This window comes from Mya arenaria, chromosome 3 (assembly GCF_026914265.1).
Source record: "Mya arenaria isolate MELC-2E11 chromosome 3, ASM2691426v1".
NCBI classification, from domain to species: Eukaryota; Metazoa; Mollusca; class Bivalvia; order Myida; family Myidae; genus Mya; species Mya arenaria.
The window spans coordinates 25,981,017-26,005,988 of record NC_069124.1 but is presented as its reverse complement, the minus strand read 5'-3'; the positions used below and the strand labels follow the sequence as shown (position 1 = coordinate 26,005,988).

The 24,972-nt window shown below is 33.6% G+C and overlaps 2 protein-coding genes across 5 annotated transcripts in view; both read right to left on the bottom strand.

Annotated features, from left to right (window-relative positions):
* Positions 1-756, bottom strand: part of LOC128228696 (uncharacterized) — a 10,622-nt gene extending 9,866 nt beyond the window's left edge. The window contains exons 1-2 of one of the 2 annotated variants that reach the window (XM_052940162.1): positions 655-756; positions 180-268 (exon numbers count right to left, since the gene is read on the bottom strand). In XM_052940162.1, coding sequence (XP_052796122.1) covers positions 180-252 — 73 coding nt within the window. In that variant the 5' untranslated portion in view covers positions 253-268; positions 655-756. Of the gene's footprint in view, positions 1-179; positions 491-654 lie in introns of those variants that run through there. The other variant, XM_052940161.1, reaches the window with a different exon arrangement.
* A 1,558-nt stretch (positions 757-2,314) lies between these two features.
* On the bottom strand, positions 2,315-24,972 carry LOC128227918 (uncharacterized). 3 transcript variants are annotated; one of them, XM_052938861.1, is made up of 10 exons: positions 24,894-24,972; positions 20,876-20,957; positions 17,126-17,197; positions 16,352-16,525; positions 14,517-14,598; positions 13,388-13,554; positions 11,803-11,973; positions 10,883-11,148; positions 10,428-10,527; positions 8,606-9,954 (listed from the first exon to the last, which is right to left on the bottom strand). In XM_052938861.1, the coding sequence occupies exons 7-10, from the start codon at positions 11,969-11,971 to the stop codon at positions 9,767-9,769; spliced, it is 723 nt and encodes a 240-aa protein (XP_052794821.1). In that variant the 5' UTR covers positions 11,972-11,973; positions 13,388-13,554; positions 14,517-14,598; positions 16,352-16,525; positions 17,126-17,197; positions 20,876-20,957; positions 24,894-24,972; the 3' UTR covers positions 8,606-9,766. The 3 variants fall into 3 exon arrangements, with proteins under 3 accessions (XP_052794819.1, XP_052794820.1, XP_052794821.1); XM_052938859.1 differs by lacking the exons at positions 8,606-9,954; positions 10,428-10,527; positions 10,883-11,148; ... (3 more) ...; positions 16,352-16,525; positions 17,126-17,197 and adding exons at positions 2,315-7,029; positions 7,272-7,360; XM_052938860.1 differs by lacking the exons at positions 8,606-9,954; positions 10,428-10,527; positions 10,883-11,148; ... (3 more) ...; positions 16,352-16,525; positions 17,126-17,197 and adding exons at positions 2,315-7,029; positions 7,272-7,360 and having other exon boundaries at positions 20,876-20,954; positions 24,894-24,936.

Genomic DNA, 24,972 nt, shown 5'->3' with positions numbered 1-24,972 from the left:
ATTGGTCACTTGAAGAAGTGAAGTGTTCGCGATTAGTGTGAATACGAACAGATCACTTAAGTGTCACTCCCCTTGTCCACTCAAGTGATCACTTGAGTGACCCTTACGTGAATGTGATTGAAGTGTCAGTGAGAGTGGCTGTTCTGAATTCGTCTCTAAAGGATAATTAACATTCTTACCAACGCCACCTGCCAATCCAATGATGACCACGACAACAATAGCTAACGATAAGGTGGAACGATTTGATGTCATTTCTGGTCAGGTAGTTCTGAAGTATTTAACACCCATATGCATAAATCTAAGCTATATTGATGCAACCACGCATATTGTAAAATCTTAAACTGGCTAAAGTGTTGTCGGTTGTGTTTTATAATAATCCACTCCTGTGGAAGTTTACCACGGATGTTTGAATTTTGTCCAGTGTACATTGTTTTTAACTTTGAAACTACTGCAAAGTGTGAAATCAACTTCGAGTTTTACATCTGTTTTATGTGTTTAAAGGTTTTCCGAACGATACATAAACAACAAATGTATTAAACTTTTAAAGGTACAATCTTAATCACATCATAAAAAAGAGTGTTTTAGTATATCCCAATACAACAACAAATCAGCAATTATAAATAACATACTAAGACATGAAACTAAACTACTTACCTATACGCCCCTTTTCCATTATCTACAGCATGTATCTGTACTTTGATCACTTTTGATACGATTATCAAAGTAAAGGTCATAATGTGTTAGTTCTATTAACGCAAGATGTATAATAGTTATAAACAACTTTACCGCCGTAGCTTTATTATCCAACATTAAACAAAAACAAAAGTCAAGAAAAATACATTTTCGAGTTAACATCTAATTTACATTAATTTTGAGTATGATTAAAGTAAAAAAAATATTTAACCTGATTTAACATATACATTTAATCACATGCTTACCCTTGTTTTCCTTGTAATATACCCATTACGAATATTTTTATCTTACACATGTGTAAGATAACATATCAGACAATTATATTGGCTAGATTAATCACACGCGACCTAGATATCCCTCCGCATTGTTTGTAAACAAAATGGTTTAAACGCCAACCAATACTTACCTCAATAATGAAGCTATAGAACTTCCTGAAGACAAATCTATTTATATGGCGCATCGATGGTATTCCACTCTGAGTACTTTGGCTGTCAAACAATGGGTTCAGAAAGTGGAATTAAATTGGTAATAAAAACACCGTTTAAAGCATGTGATAAAAAAGGTCTGACACTCGTTTTCATTTTTTTATACACGACTTTTATTAAACTCGTCCATGAACGGCCAGAGGCTCGCTTACTAACAAATTTCCTGAACTCGTTTAATAAAAACTTGTATTAAATGACAACTCGTGTCAGATCCTATATATCTAGCACATGAATATCTATAATTCTAACAATATCATCAATCATAACAAGTCGGCCATCTCCGGTACTCTTCGGAATAGACCTCGTAAATAACCTTCAAGATATACGAAAATGTGATGAGGTCGCCGGCGATAAACTCAAGTATAATTACACCCATTCCAAAACGTAAAAAATGTACTGAATTTATTCATTTTAATTCGTGTCCCGACTGCCTTTAGAAGAACTTGAATTAAGATTCAAATTAAAATAAAAAACTTGATACTATTCGCCATTTGTTTAATTTAATATGTCCCTTATTAATCCTAGTTTTATACTTCAAATATTTTATTTTCTGCTTCAAATTGAAGTGTTTTTGATCAAGGGGAAGTTACTATAATGGATTTTAAAAGTATTTCTAAAAGGTTGATATTATCACTTCTTATTTAGCAGTAAAACTATCAAATTTATATTTTTTGTTATTTCCCTGATAAAACTTCATTTTTTATCGAAACGCATGAAAGAAATTAGTTAAGAGTGTAAACTATAAACTATAAAACAGCGTTGAGATAATTGAAAGATTGTTAGAAAAAAATGTATTCGTTATAAACAGCTGGAGGACTTGATTCTCTTATACTCTTATAAAAGTCCCTATTCTATGGTTTTACACACCGTGGTGATTTAAAACTCAATAGAAGTTCACATGTACACGTACATTTTGCGTGAATCAACGTCTCCAATTGTAGTCCTCGTGTATAAAGTATTGCTCCAAACCAAAAGTCCGGTCCTTCGTTTGCGGTTATTGCTTGCAAATGGTTCGTCGCTTTCTGTGTTTGAAAATAAAATTCCTCGCATCAACCAATAGTATGCGCCTTTAATAATGGTTGAGATTGAAAATGGAACAGATTTAAGATTCAAGATTTATTTACAAACTATCCAGAAGTATATTGCCCATGTGGAGAATTAAACATTCAATGCTGTGTTTTCAAGTGTTGTCAACACATATACATTACATAATAATAACAATTAACCAAAAATAAGCCTTAATATCGAATAAATACCATATACAGCAACCCCGTACATTAGGTCAATATTAATAGTTTTTATCTAATTATTAAAAGAAATGTTTGTTTCAAACTTGACACTGTAAGTGTATAATACTCATAGAAATAAACGTTTGTGCTGTCTCTTTTTTGAGATAGTGGTGGGGGTTATCTGGGACCCCTGGTGGTGGGTGCTATATGGGAATTACCTTGTCACATTCGTCCATCCGAATGTCCGTCCGCCCGTCCGTCCGTCCGTCCAGGACATCGGGACAAGTCCGACTTTCTCCATTACTCCAGATGTTTTTCAAGTATTGACATCAAACTTCATACACATTGACTGTAATAAGGAAAAGTGCTGTGCAAAAACCATTGTTTTGTGCATGAAAGAGTAATTTCCCTTTAATTATTTTTATACTTATTTTTTGTTGTTTCCTCCGTCAATTATATCCGAAACATAGCTTGGAAAGTATTTCTGTTATTTACTTTAAACATCATAAACAAATATATTTCATTGAAGAGAAATGCAGAGCACAAGAACCATAACTCTGGGCGCAGTATTTTTTATGCTTGTCCAATGATTAATTTTAGTCCTTTGTCGTAAGGCGAAGTTGATACTGTTCTTAATTCAGCGGAGGATATTGCAGTCCGTGGGTGATCTTGTGATACTAGTTTACCTTTACTTTGTATATTGTTGAGGGTTTGCGTTGAATTGTAAAAAAAACACACATTATTTTGTGTTTGGTCAACTCATTAAAAAAGTGTTGTTTGCTTTTAATAACTAAAAAAACAAATGCATTATTTCGCATATGCTATAGCCCTTATATCTATATAGTTGGGTCATTTACTTATGTGATGCCTTCTCACTGACATTTTAGGAGCAAACACCACTCCCAGTGATACTTTTTAATAAAAGAATTTGTTGTTGTGGGGATATTAATCACATCCATAGATAGCTCTAGTTTATTATATGGATATTACGTTACACCATAGCTACAAAAACACATACATAGCTACAAGAAACTATCACTAACATATAAGTCTTAATATATACTTAAAGTTGAATATTCGCTTATGTAACAATAATTATTTAGTCTCTCATATATGTGTGTTAATCAAGTTATATTTGTAAGTAGCTAAAATGACAATATTAAATGCATTACTGGAATGGATACGAATAGACACATAAAGCTGAATAGACATGCAATTATCAAGACTCGTGCATGTCATCTGAACGCTCGTAAATGCATTGTAGACATTTTCAATCAGTTTTCTAAACAGATCCTCCTTATCAGATCTAAATAATTGAATTGACTTTTGCAATACTACATTCTAGAACAAAATGAAACTCTGAACTTGACATGCATAACATTTCTTCTTATCAAAAGGTAAGATTGGGCTGCACCCTTCTTCTACTGTCAATCATAAGTCTATAAATAGAGACACGAAACCAGATTACACATACTCGAAAGCTTTTTAATATTGCAAGAGATTAAATAAGATTGAATATTTATGCAAAAAGCTACAGAAACAAGCTCAGTAGCAAAAAGTTTGAACATAAACCCGGTTTAGTGGACCTGGGTAAACGCTAAAGACAGAACATAAAATCACAAACAAGAAACATAGAAGAACAGCACATAACTCTACAATTAGCACAGTGCATACATACTATATATATATATAAAAAATAGGTATATTTATCAAGAATTGTTAGGTACCGCATTGGAACGGTCAGTAAAATGTATATTTACTGGGTTTAAACCAGTTTATGTGCACAAACCTCACTCTTATCCCAACAATCCTTAATAAAAATAAAACGCAAAAGGTAAATCTTATCAAAGTATGCATTAACTTGAGGAAACTTATCAATAATACAAATGATAATAAACGTATAGGTAAACCCCAAGTACTTCTATGATTACAGATTCCAACTCTATCTGCAGACGGATACAATTCAGAGCACTTAATGCAAAGACTTTTCAAAGATACTATGCAGTCATTGTTTGAAACTATAAACACAGTCTGCCTTATAAAATAAAAGGTTTAAAACTGTGCGAGTTTCATAATAAAAAGCATCATTGTACTAAAACTGGGAACAAATAAGGAAAACATTATTAAAAATAAAAGCGACATGTATTAGCTAATCTATCCTTCCAAATGATTTGAAAATGTAAAATATTTGAAGAAAATGAAATCACTTGCCAAAACACACAGAGTCAACCAAAAACGTGTTCGCCAAATACGGTTTTAAAGATAACATGAATTAGTAAAATCTTCATAAAAATCAAAGGACTGAAAGCTTAGTTATGCCAGGATGCTATATTGAACCCTATATTTTGTTTCGGGTATTCATCTTCAAAAACTAGAAGGCAAGTGCTCTTCAAAATGAAGTCTAAACAAGTTGTTTGTTATATAGCAATGCTCTACTAGGGTCTTCTAAGCTTTCATTCCAGCTTTTGATAAAATTATCATTTAGTCTTTGCTTAGCTTAAGCATGTAATAATTTACAATTTCCAACATCTTGGAAAGCCATACAACATTAAAACCGAATGAACTGAACAATTATCGCAATAACGAACACCAATTCTTTTCTTATGGAACCTTTCACATTCATTCAATCAATAAAGAAAGATCATTTTCTCATTAGACTTCAAATATACTTAATACCTTAACTCAAACTTCTCAATATTTTGCTATGTACTTGTCTGGTGATTTAAACATCTATGCTTGCAATAAATGAATTCATTCTTTGTTCTGCTATTATCACTAAACAATCATTTCCAGTATTTTATATGCACCCGTTATATGGCATTGGCTTAAACTAAACCCCAGACTTCTAGCATTATTTAGAACAAGACAGGCGATAAACAATACCCTTGTCGTACACCAAGTATACATTTATATGTTTCAATCAACTGATTTCAATACTTTATTCTTGACTAATTTGACTAATTGTTAAAACATAGATTTAGTGATACCAATTATCTCTCTACTTTAAAACTTTCTGTGGGCCTATAAAAAGGACAAATTACTGAGCCCGTATTAACTAATGTTGACTCAGACTCAGAAAGGCTAGATTTTTTTTTTTTAAATGCGTTTATGGGAGCAAAGCTGGTAAATTATGCATGTGCTACAAAGAATCTGTCCTACTATCAGGCACACACATTTTATCAAAACTACTTCTAGTATAAACATTTGAAACCCCAAAATTCATTTTCTGAGCCTTTGTCTGAAACTCAGAATCAAGACGTTAGTGAATACGTTATATGGTTTCCGTCCACTAAAGGTTTCAACAGTCATTAACATGAGCATTTAGCTGTCTTCATGATCGAGTTTAAGAAGTGTTATGTTAACGAATACTGTTTAAGTTGTACTTAAATGTAAACAGATTTCTAAATTATAGTTATTTTATCTTGTACATTTTAATCAAAAAACAAAACAAACAAAGTACGTCCAAATGTAGAAAACAACTATGGGAAATAAACAGTATTAATCTAACTATTCATAAGAAACTAACATTCTATAACTTCTAATTAAACATGGTGCGTATAGCTGATCATAAGCATATTTGTGTTTTGAAGAAAATTGTCGACGTTTTGTCATTGTTTTGGTCTCATCGTCCGCGGCGTCGACGTCGTAGAAAAACTGCAACCTTGGCCATGACTTAAAACCATTCAAAACCTAGACATAGAACAAAAGCAGTTCAAATTAAACAGTACAATACGAAAACGTGTAAAAGTGGACAATGGCTTTAATCGATGCTTTTGTCTAACGCATCACCATTTGACTAACAGTAAAATAAAAGATTGTAGTAATTTGCATAATCGTCGTAGAAGCAAAGCTGGGCTTTTCACCACGATTGGTTTGGCTAGTGATTCCGGCCGAACAATAGTTTGTCATGAAATCAGGCCTGGCTTGTTTCATCGCTCCAGGAATGTAGGTCAGGTATATGATCTCAGTAGGAAGTTTAACATCTTTCCATAAAGTATACGGCTTCAACACGTAGGAAATCGCTACTTTGTCCGTCGTAATGTTACCGATCGAAAAGGTATATTCAGGAGGTGCTAGTACTTCCTTCTGGTAATTAAACATTTCTTGAACAAATTTGGCAATAGGTACACCATTCATAGCTCTTATAATGAGCAATGTACTGCCGTTGGCAAATCTAAGAGCAACACTAGGGCTGATGCTAGCACTAAAGAATCCGTATTCAGTAAAATATGCAAGGTGTCTGTATTCAAAGGTGGTCACTCCACGAAATAGTATGTTAACTTTTTTAAAACCAATTATACTCAAGGAGGCTGATATAACTTGTGCCGCTCTTTTAAATGTCTTCTTTATCTTAGAGTCTCTTTCTTGATGAAATGCGCATCGTAGTTCTTTATTCAAACGAAAAGGAAAACTATTGATGTTTTTGTCCTGTGACAAAAGCGTCTCGTTGATAAGGCATATTCTCGAATACATGCTAATCCATGTAACTGCATAATGCATTTCTCCAGACGTATGTCCTAAACTATTGGCCTTTGCTTTGGCAGCGTTGATACAGTCTTCAATATGTAAGACTTTTGTTACTTCATTTATGGTTGCTTCCGCTTCGTTGATAAATCCAACCTCTGCAATAATAATTAAAATTATAGTGAAAACATTTGATGCGTTATGGTTTCATTGCTGTTTCGTTTATGAATCATTAGATTGGCTCTTTATGATACGCCTTTTGATAGTATATAAAAGTACAGGCACTTTGTAACGATGAATTTATCTTTTGTACTTTATTGCCGTTTAGGATATCTTTGTCAATCTGTCAATAAAATAAAATAATAAAACGAAAATGACTTTCAATGATTAGCATTCTTACGATCGCATTCCGCCCATCCAATGACGACCACGACCACCATCGCTAACGATAACGCAGAACGATGAGATTTCATTTTTGATGAAATAGTTCTGAAGTAATTAAACAATCATATGCGTAAATATAACATATTATGATGCAGACACGCATTTTAAAATCTTTAACTAACTTGAGTGTTGTCGCTTGTATTTTATTACAATCAAGTTTTTTAAAAGTTCATAACTGATGTTTACATTTTTATGAGTATACACTGTATTAAATAAGATATTAGATATTACAAAGTGTAAAATGAAATGTAAGCCTAATTGACGAAGATTATTAAGGTTAAATTGTTTTTACTCAAAATATTCAAAAATTGTATGCGTATATATTTCTATTTTGACATAAGTATTAACAACTTACACCATCCCAAAAAATAATCAATATTAAAGCTGCACTCTCACAGATTTACCGTTTTTACAACTTTTTTTTATTTTTTGTCTTGGAAAGAGCAAAACCAATGATATAAGAGTGCTGACAAAAGATCAGATCGCAGATTTGTATATAATTTCCGTTCAAAAATTAATGTTTAATGGCTTAAACCGTTACAAACGGTTTAAGAAAACTGCATTAAACATTAATTTTGGAACTGCAATATAAAATCTGCGATTCATTTTTTGTTAGCAGTCTTATATCACTTGTTATCATGGATTTTTGCAAACAAATGACTCTTTACAAGACAAAAAATAAAAAAGTTGTCAAAATGTTCAATCTGTGAGAGTGCAGCTTTAAGCAATAAATATCATGTTCTTTCGACATGAAAATACTATGTATTTGTATTAATTCTTATCTTGACATAATAATATACAATTACCATCATCTCACAAATCAATCAATAAATAAAGAGCATGTAATTAAGATATGAAACTTCTTTTCTTATGAAAATTCAAGAAAACCAAGCTTTCAGGTAGTCATATAATAGACATTTTCTATTTAGTATGAATAAATAAACGCAGTAGAAACTATAAATACAAGTCCGTCCATGAGCCAAATATTTCGATATGTTTGTCTTCAATAATGCTTGTTGTGAAAAATATCTATTCATAAACAAACAGACCCTTAAGGTCGTAGGCTCGCGACTAGCTGATGACACTTTCTAATCGCCTCTTGTTATGACAAAATGAACACCTGCTGGTTTATACCTAGTATACCGATATTACCCTTTTTTCTATTATCTACTTGCTTCTGCACTTTTTTTATACATCATCAAAACAAAAATACACTCATTTTATTCAGTCATGATAGTGTGAACTATGGAACGAATATGAACAACAAAAACCAGACCGTCATAGCTTTATTTCCAAACCTTAAACAAAAAAAAAATCAAGAAAACCAAGCTTTCGGGTAGTCATATAATAGACATTTCTATTTATTATAAATAAATAATAATAATATTAAACGAGATTTAACATATAAATTAACTAGCACATGTACATCAATATAAACTACCAATATCATCTAAGTAAATCTCAGATAAACTGCAAAATGCCTGCTGCTGGTTTTCTTTATTCAACTTCGGGAATCATATTTCAGTGTGTGTGTGTGTGTGTATACCACGTGATAAATTACGTCATATATTCTTCACCAGAAGGCAACATTTTGCTTAAATCAATAATTTTCTTTTACAACACCATTTTAAATGAAATAAAGGGCAGCCTATGGCGCTTAAAGAGCACCGCCTTCGATTTATTACCGGAGTTTGATAAGATAATTAGTTTCATCAAACACTTTGACAAACCAATTAACAAAATATTGTTTTGACACTGGACCGTTAGACGGCTGTATTGTGAAAAAGTTGGTCGAAGTGTTTTAAGAATTTTAACTCTCCATCAAACACTGGTTAAAGATCGAAGGCGGGGCTCCGTAAGCGGCGTAGACTGAGCTATATTTCATTTAAAATGGTGAAAAAGAAGAAAAGTTATCTTTCTTCAAAGTCTTCATTCGAAGCAAAATATTGCCTTCCGACGAAGCATTTATGACGTAATTTATCACGTGGTATACACAAACAGTATTTTAAGTTTGAGATTCAACAAAGTTCTTAATTGGCAGACTGAAGAGTTGGGTGTCAGTAGAAAACATCATACGTACTCTTCAGTCTGTCAGCAAGACATAACAAACATATCTCAAATAAATCGATAAATAAACGCTTAAACATAACATTTGGTTAATAAACTGTTTTGGGTAAACCCCAAACATCAAACAATTTGAAACAATAATGTTTTCGTTTTTTTTTTGCATAGCGCAATACTGTGGTAACGCCTTCCATTCTTATACTGAGCTAAGATCGTCTCACACTAAGCCTGCACTTTGCAGTTTAGAGATGTGCTTCAGCCAACTAAAAACGGGGTGAACAAATTACAAATTAATTTACTAACATAGCTATCATATGTACATAAATTATTTTGATTTTAATTTGCTTGAAAGCGTTTTATTCTTTAAATTCTTTTCCAACTGAAACATCACGGTAACTTTGCTGGTTCACGAGTTCCATTTATCACAGGTTTAGAGTCAGGATAATCTCCGGCTTTTTCAGAGTCTGGCGAGGTTTTCGCTTTTGTTTTTTTACAAGCTATACAGGCAATTGCCACAACTATAATGATGACTACAACGACAATTGCCACTGCCACACCAGCTATGATACCGGGACCTGAAATAAATAGTGTTTTGATAATAATTATAATAATAATAATAATAATAATAATAATAATAATAATAATAATCAACATGGTCATTATTATGAAATTAAATCGCATTAAATCAATATCATTTAAATGAAGTTTGAGATAAATTTGCATAAGTAAGAAGTTCCAAGCCTTTTTTCATGGATCAATTTCATCACAATCGAAATAAAAGGTTTTGTATAATCTATAAACTAAACATTGCATAGATAATTTTAAAATTGAGTCAGATGATGTGGTAGCGAAAAGTACGTCACTGATTTTACTTCACAAGGTTGTAATCACGTTTTTTGCAGTGAAACGGGTTAAAACCAGGAGAACCAGTGAAAGTATATGTTTAAAAGTCAAACGGTGAGATGTGTGATGTATATACTCTATCGCTTTCTTTAATAAACCACAAAAAAGTATAAAAATAAAGCAGTATTAAAAATATCTTAAGTACCTAGTGGTTTGTCTTTTCCTGTTTCCTTCATTGTTTCTCCACCTTCGCCTTCTTCTGACCCTTTGTCATCATCGTCCTTTTCATCGTCATTGCCTTCGTCCTGAATATTGTTAGAACAAGATTTTTAAATAATTTTAAATGTCTCGGAAAAAAACATCTCACGTGAAAAAAATACCGTACATATATACGTATGTTCCGCTTATAACTGTCAGTAAAAACAACAATGAATGATGATCATAATGCTATTTTTAGAAAATCTCATTAGGCAATGTTGTTTCAAAAAACATTGGTATTCAGACGACAGTTCGACTATAAAACTAGCGCTGTAAGGCTAACATGAATTGTAAACAGATGTTGTTGTTTGATCTTAAACATTATCAAATTAATGTTGAAAAAACGATTTATATATTTATCATCAAATGAAATCTTTTAAGTTTATTTTAAATTGTGCCTACCAAAAATGTTGTCGTGAATGTCGTTGAGAAAGTTTGTGGTGTGTTATCTTTATCTTTCTCCTTTTCAGTCGTAAACGTTTCCGGTGACGTTGCTTCGGCCTCCTCAGTACTAGCAGTAGGTCTAAGCGTTTGACGTTGAACGTAATTGACGATGATGCGTAACGTACCGGTCGTTTCATCTCCACAACGGTCCGTCACTTTGAACTCTATGTCGAAGGTTTGACCCGTCTCGGGAACAGTCATATCGGTGGCAACTGTTAGCCTTCCTTTAAAGGAAGAAAATAAAGGAGGACAATGAAAGCATATTTTCAACGCGAAAATGTATACAGTCAAAACCCGTTGGTTCGAACTCGCTTGGCTCGATGTCCTTGTTCGCTCGAACTAGATGTAAAGGACGGATTTTTTTCAACTGAATGTAAGCAATCTCGCTTGGCTCGAATTTTCCGAGGCTCGAGGTATTTTCGCCGGTCCATGTGAGTTCGAGCCAACGGGGTTCGACTGTACCACTATTTTAACTGTTTCGATTTACTTTGGTAATTACCATATCTTTCTAAAATGAAATCCATTCCAAAATAGTTTTACTTCAGAAGCACAGAATGCTGTTTGTAATGAACATGATAATCTTGGTTTATCTTGGTTCATAAATTATAAAAATTGCTGTACAGTTAACATCCAGCGCGTCCTCATCGTCATGTTGCATCGTCTCTGTCAAACTCAACTTTTCCGCGATGGGTTACATTTCCATTAAAAAAAAACACTACAAAAAGTTCAATGATTCTAAGGACCTGCAAAAAGTGATAACACAATGACATATGGTATTTATTTTGAAAAAAAAAGATTCAATGATGCAAATATTTCATTAAAATGACATTTAAAGTGAATAGCGAAGCTGACGTTGTTTTGAAGTAAACGGGAATAACCTGATTTGGGGTCGAACGCGAAGAAATCGTTTTTGGTAGTCATTTCTAAAACGAGGGTTTCTTTATCCCCGGGGTCCTCGTCTTTCACAAACACTGTGTATATCACTGTTCCAACTTCAGCGTCCATTCGGACCGACGTCGCAAGCAAGAGGTCAAATTCTGGCTTCATGTCTGGTAAGAACAAATATTGCAACGTTTTAGCAGGCGACAGTCGGAATATACATGTATTTAATAGTTAGTTTTAAGTTTCTTTACTTTATAACGATTGTGAAGAAAGTTATATTAACATATGCTAAGTTTATGTCGTTGGTACGATGTTGAGCGAAAGTGTGACCTTGCGTTGTTTGGGAAACCCGAGTTCCCGAAAAAAACATATTTACATTAGCCAGGGCCGAAAATCGAACCTCGGGCGCCTTGGTGTGAAGCGACTGCACTAACTACTGCACTAACCAGAGAACCGAACGTTTCGTTATAACGTGGTGTGAAGAGTAATAATATGAGATGCACATAGACGATATTCTAGAGTATTAATACAGTGAATGTATACCACGTGATAAATTGCGTCATAAATGCTACGTCGGAAGGCAATAATTTGCTTCGAATGAAGACGTTAAACAAAGATAACTTTCCTATTTCTTCACCATTTTAAAAGAAACATAGCGCAGTCTACGCCGTTTACGGAGCCCCCCGCCTTAGGTCTTTTACAAGAGTGTGATTGAGAGTGTAGTTTCTTACAACACTTCGACAAACCATTTCACAATACGGCCGTCTGACGGAGCACTGTCAAAACATTTTTTGGCTACAAGTTTTTTTAACCGTTTATGAAACTAATCACCTTATCAAACTCCGGTAATAGAACGAAGGCATGGCTCTTTAAAGGGACTGTGCACCAGATTTGCACACAAAAAAAGGGTTTTTTCTGTAACGAATCTCAGGACAATTATTTAATAGGATGTGTTACGCTTTGATATCATAATTGTAAAAAAAAGTACCAAAATGTAAAAAAAAAAATGTGTCGGAGACCAGGTTCGGACCCGTGTCGCCAAAATTGCAGTCCAGCGTCGTATCCACTGAGCTACGACGGCTTTCTCTAAGCGGGTGACATAATTAAGCTATACACCGAACTCGGTAATATCACGTGATAACACCGACTAGCCAATCACGCATAAGGAATGTTTTCTACTAGGTAGACATACCCAGTAATCTTTTTTAATGGAAAAATACGAAATAACTGCTAAACTTAAATAAATTGTAAGCTATGTGGTACTTCAATTAGTAAGTTTCAATGCATTATACACTTTTATACCAAGTTTATGACAGTTTTCGACAATTTTATTTTTTCTTGCAAATTGATCATCTGGTGTACAGTCCCTTTAAGCCCTGTGCCCTTTGTTTCATTGAAAATTGTGTAGTAAAAGAACAGTTTTCTTTGATTTAAGTTTTCATTTTAAGCCTCCTGACGTAGCATATATGACGTAATTTATCACGTTGTATACACACTCTGTAACATAATCGTTATACATCGTGATAACTTTTATTGTGCATTCTTCTCGCGTATGTATCCATACAATTAAATAAAACCTACTTGGTGCGAGTGTAGCCTGGATGCCAAACGTTCTGTCAAACTGTTTGTTGCCTTCGCTGAAATCAACGATCGTCCCATTCTTGACGCTAGCGTCGTGACGAAGTTTCCAGACGGCATTGTAACCCGTGCCGCGCGAATATTCCACAAGAGAGTCTTCTGGTGCGTACCTAAAAAGTATTTTGTTGCTGTTGTTTTATTCAACAACACTTTCGTAGGGTTTCATAAAGATCTGCTAGACATATTTTGTTATTTTATGATTTGAAATTGTTCAAGGAAGGTTTTCCTTATCATATAATTTAATCTTCACGTCTTTACAGCTTGTTCAATGTTAATAATATCGAGAGGGTAGAACTACACACATCAGAAGTTGTCTTTACAGGCGCACAATATCGGTTACTAACAAAACCAAAACGTTTGATATTATGTTCAACCCATCGGTCTTTAATGGTCATAACTAAAAAGCATATGGTTTATGTACATATAAAAACATTAGCGTTATTTTGGCGTTTTTAAGTGGAGAGTTTGTCGCCAAGTAATTATGTAAGGCTTATATTTTTTTATTTATACACAGACCATATGTGTGTTGTTAAGTTTTTGTTTTGATAGTTAGCGTAAAATGAGTAAAACATGATATTGCGTTAAATTAAAAAAAAAAAATGTATACACCTTTATTCTGCGCCTTTAAAGCTGCACTCTCACAGATTGAACGTTTTGGGAACTTTTTATTTATTTTTTGTCTTGGAACGAGCAAATTAATGCAAAAATGCATGGGAACCATGCCCAGTTATATAAGGCTGCTGACAAAAAATCAGATTGCAGATTTTCATAATTAAGTTAAAAAAAAATGATCTTTTATGCATTTTTCTTAAACCGAAAGTAACGCTTTAGCCATAAAGCGTTAATTTTCGAACGGAAATATAAAAATCGACGATCTGATCTTTTGTCAGCAGTCTAAGATCACTAGTTAGCAGATATTTACGCAGAAATTGGCACATTCCAAGACAAAAACTAAAAAAAGTTGTCAAAACGATAAATCTGTGAGAGTGCAGCTTTAATTAAACCCTTTTGGAATAATTAACATCCAGAGAGAAAACAGTCCCTAATCTTCATTAAGTATTTCCTATCATACCATCCGATGACATCGCCGTCTTGTACAGGAATGAAATCCGTTTCGACATCGTAATCAACGTAGCCTGCTTTACGTTCTTGGCCTAGAACGGAGAAAGTAATGTTTCAGAACAGGTGTATGATAAAATGGTGTTGCCATAAACAGTGTGTGTATACCACGTGATAAATTGCGTCATAAATGCGTCGGAAGGCAATATTTTGCTTCGAATGAAGACTTTGAACAAAGATAACTTTCCTATTTCTTCACCATTTTAAATGAAATATAGCGCAGTCTACACCGCTTACGGAGCCCCGCCTTAGGTCTTTTGCCAGAGTTTGATCGAGACTTTATTTTCTTAAAACACTTCGACAAACCTTTTCACAATACGGCCGTCTGACAGAGCACTGTCAAAACAATATTTTGGAAAATGGTTTGTCGATCAATATTTGATGAAACTAATCACCTTAGAAACTCCGGTAATAAATCGAAGGCGAGCCTCTTTAAGTGCCATAGACTGCCCTTTGTTTCATTTATAATGGTGTTGTAAAAGAAAAATTATTTAAGATTTAAGACTTCATTTTAAGCAAAATGTTGCCTTCTGACGTAGCATATATGACGTAATTTATCACGTGGTATATACACACTGATAAAGGTCTACCTAAACCTAAATAACGTGTGTTTCATGTTAAAATGGGGTGGTCATTAAAGTCCACCTAAACCTAAATAACGTATGTTTGATGTTAAAATGGGGTTGCCATAAAGTCCACCTAAACCTAAATAACGTATGTTTGATGTTAAAATGGGGTTGCCATAAAGTCCACCTAAACCTAAATAACGTATGTTTGATGTTAAAATGGGGTTGCCATAAAGTCCACCTAAACCTAAATAACGTATGTTTGATGTTAAAATGGGTTTGCCATAAAGTCCACCTAAACCTAAATAACGTATGTTTGATGTTAAAATGGGGTTTCCATAAAGGTCTACCTAAACCTAAATAACGTATGTTTGATGTTAAAATGGGGTTTCCATAAAGGTCTACCTAAACCTAAATAACGTGTGTTTCATGTTAAAATGGGGTGGTCATTAAAGTCCACCTAAACCTAAATAACGTGTGTTTCATGTTAAAATGGGGAGGTCATTAAAGTCCACCTAAACCTAAATAACGTGTGTTTGATGTTAAAATGGGGCGGTCCTTCAGCTCTACCTGAATTGAGAAACCCGACAAATATTTCTCATTTTAGCTCGAGTAGCTATCCAAAATATACATACATATATACTCTCTATAATTCTGAAGTAAAGATAAAGTGTATGTGGAGATAGAGAGGGAAATATAGATAAATTAGTTCTTATTTCTTCGTATACGACTTTCATAGTCTTTATGAAGGTTATAGTATACAAGCTGCACTCTCACAGATTTGCCCGTTTTGACAACTTTTTTTTTGTCTTGGAATGAGCCAATTTCTGGAAACTAGTGCTATAAAGAGGCTGTCAAAAGATTCGATCGCGATTCTTCATATTAATGGTTAAACACTGATGTTTTGTGGCTAAATGTGTTACTAACGCTTTAAAAAAGTTAAAGTTTTCAGCCGTTTTTTGAACAATTGAGATCTGTTCTATTGTAAGTTATCTTATATGACTAAAGTAAATGCATTGGTGCCAAAATCAGATGATTCTAAGATAAAAACTAAACAAACTGTTTAAACTGTCAATCTGTGAGAGTGCAGCTTTAAAAAATGATCGTGTTGAGAGAAATAAATTAAATCGACATTCATATCACATTGAATTTAATCAATTAGATAACCGTAAAAGATTACAATAATCATTGTATAAATGATTGAATATATCAAAATACTTACGTTTGACATCGTATTCGTTTACGCCTACTAGTAGAAACTTTTCATTCTTTTCATCCACTGGCCTCCAGACTTGGAACTCTATTGGACCTGTATCCCCGTTTGAAAACTCCCATTTTCGGACCGTGCCACAACACGAAATCACGTACGGATCTTCGTATACTACGTAACCAAAACCTTCAAAAGACAACAAGCACGCAATGATATTGAGTAGTTTATAGTTTAAGATGCGCTCTTACTCCTAAGTAAGATTTACCACAATTAATTCAAATGTTTTACTATACCAAAATGGATGAATAAATGTCGAAAACAATGGATTTTATGAATAATTCCTGGTTGAATTTGAAATAAAGGTGCAGAAAACACCGTAATTCTACCTTATAAGACGATGATAGTAAATAATTTAGCACTCGACAACCATTTTACATATTTAGGTGTTCAACCTTCAAATATACGATTACAACTGTATTATCAGTGATTAATATTTTCCATAAATGCATTATTAAGTAAGAAGTTAAAGATGTATCACTTTAAATGTATGTGTATGTATTGACTATGTATTGACTATGAATAAGAGTGTCACTTCAATGGTTCAATTTAACTCAAGCCAGCTAGAATGTGTGTTATTGGCAGTAAATTTGTATTCACCTATTACAGTATAAAAGGGATGTTTTGTTTGAAAAAAAATGGGCCGTTTTTAAAGGTATTTAGGGTTCTATTCGTAAAAATTCATATTTTACGTAATATCTATTAAAATAAAAATAAAAGTTTACATACCTTTATCTTGGTCTTCTTCATCATCAAATTCGCCTGGTTTTTCTGGCCCGATAAAGTCATTTTCCCTACACGCTGAAACAAATCGTGTTTTTTGATAATATGAGCATGTTGACGCCGATGTGCATTTATTTTTTTTATACAAAACTTCAGTTCTTGTCATAAAATTGAAAGTTCTATGAAAATACACTTTGTAACATTTAACTAAATAGTCCCTTGATTGGAAGACAGTAGGTTACGATATATGATTTCTGAAACAGATACAAGTTATACAATGCAGTCAAACCCCGTTGGCTCGAACTCCCAAAAATCGGCGAAATTCATCGACCATCGAGCCAAGCGGAAATGCTTACATTCAGTAGAAAAAAATCGGTCATTTACATTTTTTATTAAGTTTGAGCCAAACGAGTTCGAGCCAAGCGAGTTCGAGCCAAGCGAGTTCGAGCCAAGCGAGTTCGAGTGTATAGAAAATGAAGAAGAGTAAACATTTATCTAGTGGCACGTTTCGGAACTCCTGTCATGTTACGGCTTTATTTTTTTAATGCTAAAAAAGTGCGTGTTGCCTTGAAAAGTGAAGTATTTTAATGAAAGCCATAACTTCATTGTACGTGTTCATAGAAATAAGATTTTATAATTAAATTCATTAATACTTACATCGTCCTTGTGCGTTCAATCCATCGAAATACCCGGTTATTAATAATATTTTAAAAAGAACAGTTACGTATATCTTTCTGGTAATCATCACGGACACAATCGAGAGTTTGTGAAAACAACATTGATGAAATGCTTACTGACTTCTTTGTGTACAATGACGGACATGCGTGCGGCATGAAAGTGTTGACACTTGCTTTTCTATGAGGGACGGGGCGGTTTTATGAGTGTTAATTAGCATAATCTCCTCGCTCTCAAAGATTTCAAACATAAGCGAACTAACTCCGGGCTGGAAGAATGCGTTTTATGACTGGAGAATCGATCATTACTTTTATTATTGATGTAATGAAAACTTTTTCTTGATTTTGAGCTCAATGAGCCTTTGACAATTTACGTAGATGGTGACGGAGAAGGATTGGCAATTCATCAGTGGCCATTTTATGACCGAAAATAAATAAATCTTGGATTGCTTTTATTGGAGAAAAACACTAACACATTAAGTAAGAGTACAATTCGTCATATACGTGAAAAAACTCATCGGTAAGTAATTCATATAAAAACACACTAAAAACTTAGTCCTAAGTCGTCAAAATATAAAGGAACTTAATCCCTTTCAAGTTAATGTATATTTTATCTTGCGTTGAAACATTAATGTAATCATCTATTCTCATTAATATGAACCCAAATAAAACAAAATAAAACGTAACTAAGGGAGAACAACCTTGACCATTAATAATGGAGTGTTCTTTCAAATGTTTCCCCCACATTACATACATTATTTTCCATTGTTTTTGGTGTACTTGTCCAAATGATTTGTCTAATAGTGTGGTCTGACATTGACATTTTACTGACCGTTCTAATGGGGTATCTAACAATCCTTGATAGTATATATAGTATATATGCACTGTGTTTTTGTGGAGTTAGGTGCTGTTGTTCCATGTTTCTATAGAACTAGCTTTTGAAGCGACTTGGGAGAGTGTTTTTGTGTTCTATGTCTATGGCGTTTACCCTGTGCAATTAAACGGGGTTTATGTTAAACTTTTGGCTACTGAGCTTGTTTATGTATTTTTTCATATAAATACTTGCTTACAATGCATAATTTGTTTGTGTTTTTATTCGTCGAAATTTAACATCGCATGCTTTGCGTCTGTATAAAAACACACGATCAAAAATATAGATAAAACTATGTGTATATTCCAATTCTGTTGTATATTTTTTTTTAAATTCAGTTTAAACTAACTTCTCTTAGCTCTCTAAAATTATGCTCGTTTGCATATTATCCTTAGTAGAAACCAATAATGTTGTTCAATAGTGTTGCACATGAGAGCGTACCTCCTTTCTGAAAAACTACAGTTAAGTGTCATTTTATATCATTTTAATGCATAGGAAATGATAGAGAGAAAAAACGTTTGTTTAGGGTATGATTGCAATAATTTTAAACTCATTATTGCTAATTGCTTACTGTGTAGTACAATGATAGACTTGATTCTACAGTTTTTCTCTTCACAAAGAGGTAACCGGTGGAGTAATTGCTTAATACTGTGAAGTACCGTGATTTACTTGTTCAGAACGAAGCACCTAGTGGGATAAATTCTTACTGTGTATTACAGTGATGGACTTGTTTCTACAGTTTTCTATTCACAAGTAGGCATCAGTTTGGTAATTGCTTACTGTGTAATATCATTATGTACTTGTTTCTACAGTTTTCTCTTCACTAAGAGGCACCCGGTGGGGTAATTGCTTACTGTGTAGTACCATGATGGACTTGTTTCTACAGTTTTCTCTTCACAAAGAGGCAACCAGTGCGGTAATTGCTCACTGTGTAGTACCATGACGTATATTTCTATACAATTTTCTCTTCACAAAGAGGCTGCCGAAGGGGTAATTGCTTACCATGGACTACCATGATGTTCTTTTTTCTACGGATTTCTCTTCACAAGGGGGTTCCCGGTGGGGCAATTGCTTACGTTGGGGTAAAGTACCTTTTTTTTAAAAGGGGGGACACTTGATTTTCCCCTGTTCACATCGGCACACTAGGTACTAGTGTTTGAAAGTGCCCAAAATTAGTTCTCACAACTATTCAGTTTTATTCGATACGTTTAGAGTCAAAGTAATTGCATTCTTTTATGTAAAATTCGATTTAAAACATAAAAGCTTTAAAACGTGCATAACATAGATAAGTCACCAAACATTATCTAATCATGTTACAATTATTCCGCAAGTCGCAGACTACATAATTGAAAATCACGAGTGTTTACAAACAATCTGCACATGTTCAATGGATTTAATTCATGATGATGTTCGAAAGTAAAGTGGCGGATGTTCAAAACTACACCGGCAAAGAGAGATTTCATTTCTGTTGTAAGTGAGATTTTGTCATTCACCACAAAAATGGAATAAACCACCGTTGAATGCTGCACATCTTCAACATTTGCGGGTGGGGTAAATGCAAATGTTCATTTTCTGGCCGATTGTTTTGCAAGTGTCATTATCATGCAGAGTAATGGAACTTTCTTGGCAAGAGGGTGTTGAGGTCAGTTGTTGGCGGACTATTGATAAGATTTTGAAGCATTTTTGTGCTTTTCCTCTGACATTTCAGATAGTCCACTTTCGCGGTTACATGACCAACTGACTGTAGATACATCACATGGTCATATATCCTTATATAAACTAAAATTTACACGGCACCTTGCTATTGGACCGATTTGTATGCGAGTGACAGGATAATGAGCGAAACCTTGTAACTAGGAATACATGTATAAACAGTTGTAAACAAATCGATACCGATTAAAAGGTTTTAATAATGCTCATTCATTGCAAATAATTTATTTTAAGATTCTGGAAGAATATGTTCAATTTTTTCTCGAATTTGAACGCAGCTGATCCATTTTTCGTAAAAAGTACGGTTTGATTCCCCAGCGTGAATTTTTTCAAAGCTGTTGTGTTACGTGCAGCTACTAAGAACCTACTTTCGATTTCAAATACAAACTGTTTTACCTAAACATTTTACAACAATTCATTTTGTTTTAGTTGCTTCAATATATATAGATAAATATATATTTTTATGGTGTTATTTAAGATAGAAGTAAGTAAAAAACGTACCTGAACAGGGCAAATGTTGGAGTAGGTGTTCGCTTGAAGGTTACCAATCTTCAACAGTTTAAGTAGTACCTTCCCACGTCTTCTACGAAAATGATTAAAATTAGACCAATTAACAATACAGACAAATACAGATCAATACAATTGATCCATTCATATTCTCTTACTTAAACCTGGTTTTAAATACGAGTACATTTGAGTACAAGCATACAATTATTTACCCTTATGAGTTGAAGAAGAATTAACAAAAGGAATGCAAGAGCATGAAAGACGCGACTGAAAAGGTTTAAGTGTGAATATGTTTTTATCGTTATTCGAATGAGGGTAAATATAATTAATGATAAGTTTAAAAATATAAATAAGTGATTTAAGCTGCACTCTCACAGATTTACCGTTTTGACAACTTTTTTTTTTGTCTTGGAATGAGCCAACTTTTTGCGTCAATATCTACAAACAAGTGATTTAAGACTGCAGACAAAGATCAGATCGCAGATTTTCATATTTCCGTTCGAAAATTAATTTTTTATGGCTAAAAGCGTTACTAACGGTTTTAGAAAATGCATAAAACATCAATTTTTGAGCTTAAATATGAAATATGTGAACTGATTTTTTTGTCTTGTATCACTGGTTTCCATGAATTTTCGCATAAATTGGCTCGTTCCTAGACAAAAGATAAAACAGTTGTTAAAGCGTTCAATCTGTGAGAGTGCAGCTTTAAATAAGGAACATAATCCCTTTCAAGTTAAAGTATATTTCAGTTTTCGTGCAAATGTTTTTGTATTTGTCTATTTTCATTAACATGAGCCAAAACCCATAAAGTATGACTACGGAATAACACCCTTGACCATTATTTATTGATTGTATATTGATATCCATCAGTTCATTTACTATTTTCCGTTATTTTTTGTGTACTTGTTGCAAACGATTCGACTAATAAAGTGATCTGACATGTTTAGGCCTTGCTTATAATGATTTTTTGTGTGTTTTATTCGAAAAATAATTCTTAGAAAAATATATAGAAAAAAACGATTGTTTTAGGATATACGATCGCAAAATGTTTAACCTCGTGAACCCCAAGAGAAAACAGTTTAAACTCATAATGTTTAGCTTTTGGTGCTCACTCGGTGAAAGATATTGCAACCTTACACTGAAACAAACAATTATTCTCTATTTTTTCTTTGCAATAGTTTTGAAAGTCGTGGTTTGTTTGTTTCGAAACTCCAAACCTTCGAGCAAGATGATGCAAATTAAAGAATTAATTTCAATATATTATGTACTTTAGGTCCTTATCTTGACCACGTGTATCAATGGCATTTCGCGAAAACGAGGACAGTCATGAAGTCTTTTACCATTCTTGTAGCTGTAGGTTCTTTAAAGATACATGTTCACTGCTTGCACGGGCAACATCTCCATTTATAAGTACTTATGAAGTCACTAAGAGGGAGGTCGTGAAACATTTATACTCGTGTGATCCAATTTATACATACAGATATTAATCGGAGCCATGAAGCAAAACTATTGACAGTGACATAAAAAGCTCTATTTTGAGAAAGACATTTTCTTTGTATTCTGTTATATTTATTCAATATAAATCACCATCCATGGTACTTGGGTGAGACCAACAACTGTAAGCAAGTTTTGCCGTAACAGTTTCAAGTATACGACCACTTTTGACATATTTTTTAATTCATTTGGACATATTAACAATCAAGATTAACAGCAATGTCGTCATTTTCAAGGGATCTGCCCCATTCTGTAGTCTGATTCTACAGTTCTTTCTGCATAAAGAGGCAACCATTTGCTTTCTTTGTAGAACCATGATAAACTCTTAACATACAAGCATTCTTCAGTTATTGAACGAAATCGGATTTTCATCTCAATGTCACCAAAACCTTTTGCTTAGAAAAACTAATGTCAAAATAGTTAGAGTGCAGATCATGCGTGTTGGACCTCCACCAAGTTCGGGGTCTCTCGGCCTTAGAGTTTTTCAATTATTGATAGGAAACTGTGTGTTTTCAGCTTACGGTCATAAAGTCCTTAATGTTCAATCCACTTACCCCAAAAGCAACATGATTTATTTGCTGATTATGACCAACCCGCCTACAATGGTTTGAGGGCACTGGGCCATAGGTTTCTTTAGATATTGATCGGAAGCCAATTTTCAGCTTAAGGTCATCCCCTAACTTGACCTTTAATCGAATGACCTCAACACTATTGTGGTTCATCTGCTGGTCTTGACCAATCTTACCACTAAGTTTGAGGTCTCTGGGTCCAAGCTGTTTTCCTATATTATATGTAAACCGTTTGTTTCCTAAAGGTCACCATCACTTTGACCTTTGACGCATTGACCTCAAAATCAGTTCATTTCATGGTCATGACCATCCTAGAATTTTTACGGTCCCTGGGCCTAAGTAACCAACTAACCTCAAATTCAAATGGTCATTTCTGGTCATGACAAATCTGCCTTCAAAATTTAAGAACCCTGTGCCTTATCGTTTTTTCAGAAATTGATCGGAAACCGTTGGGACGGACGGACGATCGGATTACTATATGCAACCTTTTGGGTATAAAAACACCGGTTGGTGTAATATTAACAGTGTATGTTTTTAGTTATGAGTAAAGTGTGACTCAAGCTTTGGTTATATACTCTTCCAGTTCACAAGGGGTATGATGATATAAAGAGGAGCATATGTGAAGTAAGATTATTCAAAGTGATTTTGAAAGTATTTAGTTAAATTAAAAAATGGAAGATTGATGTCCAGCTAGCATCATCATTCAAAACTTCATTTTGCGTTGATTATCTGCATTGTTGCTGTTTACTTTGAAATTGTAATAAAGAACATTTTTGATCTTACATATTTTCCATTATACGGTTGTTCCCAATCAATATTAATGTACTACATTACTTACTCGTCGCAGGACGTTTCCTTACTTATTTGTGTATTGTCAAGCCGCATTGTAATGAGTAAAATAGTGTAACTAGAACTGGGAACACATGTCTACACTTGCTATACACTCATTGTCAATCGCATGAAGGAGAATCGAACCGTAGTTATCACGAATATAATGGAGCATGTGCGCTCAATTCGAGGAAAGAAATAAGTGTATGTCATAGAATGGTACATTAGTTGTTGTTTTTCTAAAAACCATGATGGAATGTTCACATTTTAACTTTCCAATATGTACTTTTTCTGTTGCTGGTTATGGCGTGTTTAGGTTGCGAAATTCAGAAATGTTGTCTTGATATTGACAAATTTTAGAAGTAAACATCGCAAATCGACAGTCAGGAAAATGTTTCGACTTTCAAGTTAATGGCACCATTCGAAGCAACAAAAATACCGATTTAAAGGTTGGTTAATTCAAATTCCGTTCACAGAATATTTATTAAGATACGTATGTTTTAATATACACATTTTTCTTCCTGGATTTGAATTCACTGCTCCTTTGTAATCGTAAAATCGTACGGTCCGATTCCCCATCGTGATTCACAGGTTTTCCAATAGCTAACGTGTTACGTTCAGCCATTAAATCTTGCTTTCGATTACAAATGCATCTTTTTTGCCATAAAAGTTGTTTTATTTTTACGGATACAGACACAGACCCTTCTTAAGATTGTTTTGATCATATTTGTTTTCGCCTTTTTGTTTTTGTCGTTTTTATTTTAGACCTTTTTCGTATTATTAACTGCTTTAAGACAGTACTTTTGTTTTTGCTAGTGAACTATTGACGTTTATCTAACAAAAATTGTGAATATAAACTCCACATCAACTACTGATACGAACTGCTGAAGCGTTATTTAAGAACTAGAATACCAATTATTATAAGTTACCTTAATTTGATCATGAATTTGAATAGATAGATTTTTGTCACTCACAGTGATTATACTGTAATCAAAATATGTTAAAGCTACCCGTATGCAAGTCTTCACTATAATTTACAACAATTCATTTGGTTTAAGTTATTAAACACAATATTTTTCTTATATTCTTATTTCCGATCAAATTAAGCATAAAAAGCATACCTGAACAGGGTAAGTGTTGGAGAACAATAATAAATCGCTATATGAAAACCAAACTTCTACCTGCCTACTTCTACGAAAA

What these genes read in the sequence shown, in the direction of transcription:
- LOC128227918 (XM_052938859.1), bottom strand. Translation starts at nt 7,344, where the DNA reads ATGAAATCTCATCGTTCTGCGTTATCGTTAGCGATGGTGGTCGTGGTC. An exon ending in TGGATGGGCGGAATGCGATC is followed by an intron (nt 7,030 to 7,271) that starts GTAAGAATGCTA and finishes TTATTATTGCAG; the next exon opens with AGGTTGGATTTATCAACGAA.